Raw genomic sequence first — 10,336 nt, 5'->3', positions numbered from 1 at the left:
CCCCCCCCCCCCCTTCCCGCTTTTATCACTCTGTATCTGACTGGTGCAATGATCATTGAGTTGTTGTCATCCGTAGATTACATTTGCATCTGGAACACACATTTTCAAACTCTTCAGGCTTGTAAAGAAATGGCAGGAAGGATCTATAGTCAGGTGTGTTTATTACTATTTTTTTATGTATATATTAGTGCTGTCAAAATTAGCGTGTGATACATTTTTCTAGTTTAACGCGTTAAAAATATTTAACATGGTTAACGCAGGGGCGGTGCTAGGGTTGGCCACCCCACTCACAACTGCTGCCTCTGTCTCTTTTTTTTCTTGGGAAGAAGTGCATTTATTTAGTCGTAGAACATCTTTATGACCACATCAAACAGGAGACGTTTCAGATGCGAGCTCCAACTTCTCAGTGCCAGGCACGGATCAAACGAATGAGTGAAATTATTGCAATATAAAAGTATATTTAAAAACTTTAATGTTGGGTGGGATTAATCGCGATTAATTTCAGAAAAATGTGCTATTAATTAGTAAAAAAATTGTAATCGATTGACAGCACTAATATATATATATATATATATATACAGTGGGTACGGAAAGTATTCAGACCCCCTTAAATTTTTCACTCTTTGTTATATTGCAGCCATTTGCTAAAATCATTTGTTAATTTTTTTTCCTCTTTAATGTACACACAGCACCCCATATTGACAGAAAAACACAGAATTGTTGACATTTTTGCAGATTTATTAAAAAAGAAAAACTGAAATATCACATGGTCCTAAGTATTCAGACCCTTTGCTGTGACACTCATATATTTAACTCAGGTGCTGTCCATTTCTTCTGATTTTTAAACCTTTCATGAAAATACTATAAAGTTTAAATCTGCAGTGAGACAAACACATAATTTCTCCTGAATACAGTTGTGGTGTTATTCTGGGAAGATGTACATCCCTCATGGGAAAATGCTGTCAGTAATTCCTTTTGAGTGCCAGAAGTCATCTCTCGCAGCTGCCCTGGGAAAACAGAAGCAGACAAGTCAAAGTGGTAAAGACTTTTCTTTTTAAATCTTGAACATATGCCCTATACTTTCCTATAGCGACATATTTGAAATGAAGAAAAACATGTAAAATTACCTTTTGCCTTATATTCAGCAGAATCCAAATCATGCAGCTTTGTGTCTTCCTGGACCGCCCAGACTTATAGTGACGTCACACAGACAGCAGAAATCAAGAGCAGAATGTCAACCAAAAATGTAAGAGACTAAATTATACCAGTTTTTCTTATGGAGTTCTGATTTTACAGTGGGAATGTTCATGCAATGCCAAATTCATGGATTTAATTGCCAGGGAAAGCAAGAACTGATTTTTAAAAAAAAAAGCAAAGTCGCTTGGATAAAAACATCTACCAAATTGATAAATGACAATGTGAAAATGTGAGAGAGGTTTATGTATTTGTCCCTCTCACAGGGTTTGTACAGGTTCTTGAATTCCTTGAAAAATGCTTGAATTTTGGATAAAATGCTTGAAAGTGCTTGAAAATTCCCATGCATTAGTTTCATAATAATGAGCTTTTTTTACTGAATAGTTCATAATTTTTTTACATAAAATAAGCCTAAAACAGCTCCACTCGAGTCTGCTCGTGTGGCTGTAGCGTGATCTATATTGGCGAGCGCTCTCTGATGGAGCAGAGCAGGAGATAAAAACATGCTGGGAGGCTGCTGCTTCAGTCAGCGATGGCTTGAAAACGACAAATACAAATTATGGTTAAAAGAGAACTAAATACTTGAGTAGCCTCCTGTAGTCTGTGCTTTCGAGCCATATAAAAGATAAACAAAAATGCCCCTGCTCAGTTATACCAAACCCTTTAAGACTGTCACGATTAAAGTGAAATGTGAAAATGAATGAAAAGTGTTTATTGCGGCATACATTTAGATCTGCTCACAATGATTGAGCATTATAATAGAGCTGGGCGATAAATCGATAACGATAATTACCAAACGATAAAAATTCTCAAAAAACGATAAGAGTTCGATAAATGTTCGAGATAATGTTTATGCGGCAAAGGCAGAACGAAAGAGCGCTAGTCATTTGAAGCGTGCCACTCGGAGCGTTTATCCACTCGGATCAAATTTCAAACAGCGGCGTGGAGCGAGCTTCACTAGAGCAGATGAATCTCACTCACGCGACACTGAACTGTGCTATGAGATCCAGTGTGAAGTGCTTGAATTCAGCGAGGAGCACTAATAACTCCGTTTACAGCCAAATGAAACAGCGCTGACAAACAGCAGAAACACTGTGCGCAACGATAGTCAAGACTTTTTAATCTACAAATCGCCATCATTTACCATGGATTTACTGTTGTAGCACTAACTGCACCATGGTATTGTCAGAAATGTGGGTATTTGTCAAATTTTTTATATTATTAATGTAGACGTATTGAAAGAGTAATGGAATATAATTACAGTATTTTTTGTGATTTAAGCTATAGTGTTTATACATTTATAAATGTGTTTAGACTATTTTTGTTTTGTTTTTCATAAATACCTACAAGCCGTATTACATTTTTACCATGGTATTGAAGTGCTATATTTGTGGTTTTAACAGTTATTATCATGATCTAAATGTATGCTACTATGGAAGACCAATGGTTAAAAAAAAAACGCCTCAATCAGAATAATTAAATTTCACCATATAAAAATGAGATTTTTACAGATATTACTGATTTTGATAATGAACATAAATCTATGTCTGGGCCCATATTCACAAAACATCTTAAGGCTAAAAGTAGCTTGTAACTCGCCGATTTAGGAGAAAATCTTAAAAATAATGGGCGTGTCATTCCTAAATTTAGGACTCCTAAATTTTTGATCTAAAAGTATTTCACAAAGCATTTTAGCATTAAAACTAACTCCTAAATCTGTGAAATGTTAGTAGTGAAGAGGACACTTAAGTCACTAAGACCAAACCACAAACTATTCCTACAATGGCTGTTGCCGGCAATCTGCCTCGGAACGTAAACATTTTAGAAATATTTGATGATAATGAGCTTTTATAAAGGTATCACCTTTGGTTCCCAACTCCAAATTTTCCTTTGATTATGTCCTTGTTTTCATTAACCAGTTGGGCAAGAAGTAACAGCTGTGCTTGTGTCCAGTTTGGTTTTCTTTTACATCTGCGTGTCTTACTATCAGCCATGATTATTCTACTCTGTTTATTAAAAGGCTGTTTATATGCATATTCACTAATTATGAGAAGCATACATGTAAGGGGCTGACAATTAGCTGAACACATACTTGTTTAATTAGTGACACTTGGCCTGCTTTTTAACATCTTTATTTGAATGTGGCAACATTTTTATTTTTAAACCTTTATCTTTACTCTAAAATATTTCTATGAATAAATCTCTGGCAGACACTATCAGCCAATCACTATGGGCATAGTTACTAAGCACGCTGACATCATCCATAGCAACGAGGTCAACCCCGCCCTTACTCTTAGCTTAAGACTTCTCTCTATTCCTTAGTGAAAGTTTGTCTCAGATTCTCTATGGGGTTCAGGTCTGGTGAGTAGGCCTCTCTCATCTTTTTAAGTGGGAGAACTTGCACAATTGGTGGCTGACTAAATACTTTTTTGCCCCACTGTATATATATAAACACACACACAAAGAAAAACAAGTAGATGGAATAGAAAAATAGAAAGCTAGTGTTTAAATAAGAAGACAAATAGATGAAGTAGAATTAAAATAGAATAGAAAGTGCTAGAGTTAGAGGGTCAAATAAAGATGGGACAGGTGTTTTTAGTCGTTTCTTGAAGATGGCTAAGGATTCTGCTGCTCGTATTGAGTTGGGCAGGTCATTCCAGCAGGAGGGAACAGTTAATGAAAAAGTCTGTGAAAGTGATTTTGTGCCTCTTTGGGATGCCAAAATAATGCAGAATGCAAGCTTCTAGAGGGCACTTAACTCTGTAGTAGTGCATTTAGGTAAAGGGGTGCAGAGCCAGTGGTGGTTTTGTAGGCAAACATTAATGCCTTGAATTTAATGTGTGCAGCTACTGGTAGCCAGTGCAAATTAATGAACAGAGGTGTGACATGCGTTCTTTTCGGCTCATTGAAGATTAATCTTGCAGCGGCATTTTGGATTAATTGTAGAGGTTTGATAGAAGGGGCTGGAAGACCTGCCAAGAGAGCATTGATATAGTCCAGCCTGGCTAGAACAAGAGCTTGAACAAGGAGTTGTGTTGCGTGTTCTGAAAGAAAGAGCCTGATCTTCCTAATGTTGTATAAAGCGAATCAGGACCGGGCAGTTTTAGCAATGTGGTCTGAGAAATTCAGCTTATCAATCAAAACTCCAAGGTTTCTAGCTGTTTATGAAGGAGTTATGGTTGATGAGCCTAACTGGATGGTGAAATTTTGAAGTGATGGTTTTTTTGAAACCACAAGCAGTTCTGTCGTTGTCTTTTCTGTTGAGTTGAAGGTGATGGTCCGCATTCCATCAAGAAATGTCTGTTAGACATGCTGAGATACGAGCAGCTATCGTTGGATCATCAGGATGGAATGAGAGGTAGAGTTGAGTGTCATCAGCATAGCAGTGATAAGAAAAGCCTTGTTTTTGAATGACATAATATATAGACAGAGAAGAGAAATGGTCCAAAAACTGATCTCTGAGGCACCCCAGTAGCTAGATGTTGCGACTTGGACACCTCACCTCTCCAAGATACTTTGAAGGACCTACTGTATCTGAGAGGTAAGACTCAAACCACTGGAGTGTGGTTCCTGAGATGCCATTTTCCAATAGGGTTGACAGGAGAAATTGAGTTGGGCAGGTCATTCCAGCAGGAGGGAACAGTTAATGAAAAAGTCTGTGAAAGTGATTTTGTGCCTCTTTGGGATGCCAAAATAATGCAGAATGCAAGCTTCTAGAGGGCACTTAACTCTGTAGTAGTGCATTTAGGTAAAGGGGTGCAGAGCCAGTGGTGGTTTTGTAGGCAAACATTAATGCCTTGAATTTAATGTGTGCAGCTACTGGTAGCCAGTGCAAATTAATGAACAGAGGTGTGACATGCGTTCTTTTCGGCTCATTGAAGATTAATCTTGCAGCGGCATTTTGGATTAATTGTAGAGGTTTGATAGAAGGGGCTGGAAGACCTGCCAAGAGAGCATTGATATAGTCCAGCCTGGCTAGAACAAGAGCTTGAACAAGGAGTTGTGTTGCGTGTTCTGAAAGAAAGAGCCTGATCTTCCTAATGTTGTATAAAGCGAAAACTTTTTGGAAGGTGTGTGTCCCATTACGTCTGGCGTAAAAGTAACTCCATTTCAGAAAAAGAACATCATACCAATAAAACTCCAAGGTTTCTAGCTGTTTATGAAGGAGTTATGGTTGATGAGCCTAACTGGATGGTGAAATTTTGAAGTGATGGTTTTTTTGAAACCACAAGCAGTTCTGTCGTTGTCTTTTCTGTTGAGTTGAAGGTGATGGTCCGCATTCCATCAAGAAATGTCTGTTAGACATGCTGAGATACGAGCAGCTATCGTTGGATCATCAGGATGGAATGAGAGGTAGAGTTGAGTGTCATCAGCATAGCAGTGATAAGAAAAGCCTTGTTTTTGAATGACATAATATATAGACAGAGAAGAGAAATGGTCCAAAAACTGATCTCTGAGGCACCCCAGTAGCTAGATGTTGCGACTTGGACACCTCACCTCTCCAAGATACTTTGAAGGACCTACTGTATCTGAGAGGTAAGACTCAAACCACTGGAGTGTGGTTCCTGAGATGCCATTTTCCAATAGGGTTGACAGGAGAATCTGATGGTTCACCGTATCAAAAGCAGCGGACAGATCCAGCAAGATAAGTATAGAAGACTTCATCCAGCAAGAAATGTCTGTTAGACAAGCTGAGATGCGAGCAGCTATCGTCGGATCATCAGGATGGAATGAGAGGTAGAGTTGAGTGTCATCAGCATAGCAGTGATAAGAAAAGCCTTGTTTTTGAATGACATAATATATAGACAGAGAAGAGAAATGGTCCAAAAACTGATCTCTGAGGCACCCCAGTAGCTAGATGTTGCGACTTGGACACCTCACCTCTCCAAGATACTTTGAAGGACCTACTGTATCTGAGAGGTAAGACTCAAACCACTGGAGTGTGGTTCCTGAGATGCCATTTTCCAATAGGGTTGACAGGAGAATCTGATGGTTCACCGTATCAAAAGCAGCGGACAGATCCAGCAAGATAAGTATAGAAGATTTGGAAGCCGCTCTTGCCAGTCTTAGGGCTTCAACAACTGAGAGTAAGGCAGTCTCGATCGAATGTCCATTTATGAAGCCAGATTGGTTGCTATCTAGGAGGTTGTTCTGTGTGAGAAAGGCAGAGACTTGGTTGAACACAACTCGTTCAAGTGTTTTTGCAATGAAAGGTAGAGGGAAAGTTCTGTAGTTCTCTAAAAGAGTTGTGTTAAGAGTGGGGTTATACAAGCCTGTTTAAATGTTCAGGGAAAAACACCAGTGTGAAGGGATGTTTAATGATGTGAGTGAGTGCATGTACAATGGCAGGAGAAATGGCTTGAAGGAGATGAGATGGAATAGGATCAAGCGGACAAGTAGTAGGATGATTGGAAAGGATGAGTTTAGAGACTTCTGCCTCAGAGAGTGAAGAGAAGGATGTAAATGAGTGTATGTTTGCCGGTAAGATGTGTTTGACAGTTTGTGGTGTGGAGAATTGTGCACTGAGGTTTTCATTTTATTAGTGAAGAATGTGGCAAAGTCGTCAGCTGTTGAAGTTGATGGAGGGGGAGGAGGAGGACAAAGGAGGGAGGAAAATGTTTTAAAGAGCAAGCGAGAGTTAGGAGAATTGATAATTTTGTGATGGTATGTCCTTTTAGCAGTGGAGACATTAGCAGAGAATGAAGAGAGGAGGGAGCCATATACATTAAGATCAGTAGGGTTTTGTGATTTGCGCCATACAATTTCTGCAGCTCTGAGCTTAGAACGATGATCACGGAGAGCATCAGATAGCCAAGGGGCAGAAGAGGTGGTACGAGCTGGCCTGGAAGACAAGGGGCAGACAGTCTAAACAAGACGTAAGAGTGGAGCAGAAAGTATTCGTAACACTGTTAACATCAAGAGATAACTGTTCAGGGGGCGGAAACGAGATGAAACCATTGCAGATTACCGGGAGGGTGAGAGTGAGCGTAGATTACGTCGAAAAGTGACATGTGGAGGGGTACGTGTTGTGTCAGGAACCATGTTGAGGTTAAGAGTGAGGAGGAAGTGATCCGAGGTGTGCAGTGGAGTAACCAGCACGTGATCTGTGGAGCAGTGTCATGTGAAAATAAGGTCCAAGTGGTTGCCTGATTTGTGAGTAGCCATAGTTAACACTCGCTTGAGATCAAAAGAGGCAAGCAGAGTGTGGAAGTCTGCTGCCTGAGGTTTATCTAGGTGGACGTTGGAAGTCTCCAAGCATAACTAGGGGAGTACCATCCTCAGGAAAGTTTGAGAGCAACCCATCTAATTCTTCCACGAAGATACCTAGTTGTCCTGGGGGTCGATAAACAGCTATAAAATGGATGTTAAGAGGGTGGGTAATAGTGACTGAATGTGATTCAAAGGAGCTGTTGATACTCAGAGATTATCCTCAGGGCCATGAGGTTTAGTCTTGAATGACTAGTAATAGAAGTAATAAAATCTGCTTTGTTTACAGCAGACTGGCAATTCCAGAGACCAATAGAAAATGAAAGTAGTGTATTAGCAGACACATAGGCAAAGTGCGCAGGTTGTTAGGATTGCGCTGCCTACAGTGTGTGATGCGTGGTTTGCGAGTGGTAGCGAGAGTAGGGATCTGGAAACACATAGTAAGAATTGGTTATAAAAACTGAAAACAGAAGTGAAACAAGTAGTAGGAAAGAGGACAAATAAAAAGCGATACTTATGTCCCTTGCTGGTGTCCCTGCACGGTAGAGTCGATGAGCTTTACACTCTTCGGTCTTCACACGAGGACTGCCATGGTATACTAACCTTTTTTATATTCCTCTAACAAAACTCTTAATTGAATTCAGCTGGACACACTTTCATGTTTATCACAACAAATGGCCAAGCAAGTGCACAACAGTATGCGATTTCAGCACGTCTCCACACAGTAAACAAAACAAGAGTTTGCTAGCAACGACAACTGTGCTAAACTGAGACATGAAATAAATACTTAAAAGCTGCTGTTAAAGGGTTAGTTCACCCAAAAATGAAAATTAGCCCATACATTACTCACCCTCAAGTCATCCTAGGTGTATATAACTTTCTTCTTACAGACGAATCCAGTCAGAGTTATATATAAAAAATTGTCTTTGATCTTTCAAGCTGTTTAATGCCACTCAGTATATGTGACCCTGGACCACAAAACCAGTCTTAAGTCGCTTGGGTATATTTTTAGCAATAGCCAAAAATAATTGTATGGATCAAAATGATCGATTTTTCTTTTATGCCAAAAATCATTAGAATATTAAGTAAAGATCATGTTCCATGAAGATATTTTGTCAATTTCCTACCGTAAATATCAAAACTTAATTTGATTAGCAATATGCATTGGCAAGAACTTCATTTGGACCACTTTATAGGGGATTTTCTCAGTATTTAGATTTTTTTTTAGATTCCAGATATTCAAATAGTTGTATCTCGGCCAAATATTGTCCTATCCTAACAAATCATGCATCAACGGAAAGCTTATTTATTCCGCTTTCAGATGCTGTATAAATCAGAGATGAATCAAATTGACCCTTATGACTGGTTTGAAATTACATGAAATTACAATTAGCTTCAAGCTACACGACAATTAATGAGATTAATGCAACACTTCTACTTGAATGTCACTATCAATCACTATTGAGTGTTTGTAATAACTTCTGACTGCGATCCAATGTGGATTTTGGTCAAATGATGAGGCAGAAATATGTTGAGTAACATTCTAAGTAACCATTAGTGTTCGACCGATATTGGGGGGGTTTTTTTACAGCTGATGCCGATATTTTGGCAGGGTGGCCGATATAATTTTATTTATTTTATTTAATATTTAAGAAATTTGAAATCATTTGAAAATGGATTAAATAAATATGTAAAATAAACATGCTTCTACTTTAAATGACAAAGTATTTTTCACAAATAAACAAATATTTAATAAAAATATAATTAAAAAAGGAAGTAAACACTGTAACCAACAGGGCACTCAGTATTCTGGGAAGTTTGTGTGCATTGGGAATCACATTTTTACAAGTAAAGCAAAGGTAACACTCATTTTACAGCACACGAAAATGACATGAATATGACATTGGGCAAAAGCATGAAGTGCAGCATAATTTGAAATCACGAGTTTAAAGGTTGTCGATTGCACGTCTCAATGAAGCTGAACTGTCCTCCTGTCCTTATTCGGTAACACTTTACTTGAAGGGGTGTGCATAAGACTGACATGACACCTTCATAATCATGGCATGACACATGTCATGAATATGAAGGTTTTTTTTATGCATGTTTGACAACTGTCATTAAGTGTCATTCGCTCAGTTATGTCATTTTTAATGCAAATATGACATTATTTGACCTAATCCTAACCTAACCCTACCCCTACCCTTACCCCTAACCATAGCCCATAACGAAGACATCTCAAACAATGTCATCTTTGCATAAAAAATTACATAACTGAGCGAATGACACTTAATGACAGTTGTCATAAACATGCATAAAAAACCTTCATATTCATGACATGTCATGTCATGATTATGTAGGTGTCATGTCATGATTATGAAGGTGTCATGTCAGTCTTATGCACACCCCTTCAAGTAAAGTGTAACCCCGTATTCAATTCACATGGACTGACCGTCATGCAGAGTACACGCGATCGTGCAGGATACAAATGCACACTTCATAAGATCTCACAGCTGGATTCGACTTAGTTTGCAAGGTTTTTGAAATTAGATGTTCATTAGTCATTCAAAGATTTGTTTAAATTATATAAATGTGTATTTGCTGAATGCTGACGGCAAACAAGAAAGTATTATAATGTTTGCCTTTATAGTACTAACAAAAACGCAATCGTTATAATACTTTTTTGTATACATTTTAATTCCTTTAACAGTTCTATCTGATTATTAGACAGACTTCTGTCCGTGGACAGAACTGTTAACGATGACAGCAAACAAGCGGGAGAATGTGAGCACTGTGTGTTTAGGCGCTACCGTTCTCAGCGCCGTCAAAATAAAAGTCTGGTGTGCCGTCAAAATAAGTGCCGCCACTAACGCATCAGCCAAACAGAAAAACTTATCGGCCAATGCCGATATTTGAAAAATGCCTTGGCGATATATCC

The 10,336-nt window shown here is 38.6% G+C and overlaps 1 protein-coding gene across 2 annotated transcripts in view; it reads left to right on the top strand.

The window, feature by feature from the left end:
* Positions 1-10,336, top strand: part of LOC107567930 (nucleolar protein 11-like) — a 59,017-nt gene that overhangs the window by 26,471 nt on the left and 22,210 nt on the right. Inside the window, exons 8-10 of one of the 2 annotated variants that reach the window (XM_016253732.1) lie at positions 77-153; positions 915-1,038; positions 1,149-1,246. In XM_016253732.1, coding sequence (XP_016109218.1) covers positions 77-153; positions 915-1,038; positions 1,149-1,246 — 299 coding nt within the window. Of the gene's footprint in view, positions 1-76; positions 154-914; positions 1,039-1,145; positions 1,247-10,336 lie in introns of both variants that reach the window. The other variant, XM_016253731.1, reaches the window with a different exon arrangement.

This window comes from Sinocyclocheilus grahami, unplaced genomic scaffold, assembly GCF_001515645.1.
Source record: "Sinocyclocheilus grahami isolate Dianchi unplaced genomic scaffold, SAMN03320097.WGS_v1.1 scaffold1198.1, whole genome shotgun sequence".
NCBI lineage: Eukaryota > Metazoa > Chordata > Actinopteri > Cypriniformes > Cyprinidae > Sinocyclocheilus > Sinocyclocheilus grahami.
This window is presented reverse-complemented; position numbering and strand designations above follow the sequence as displayed.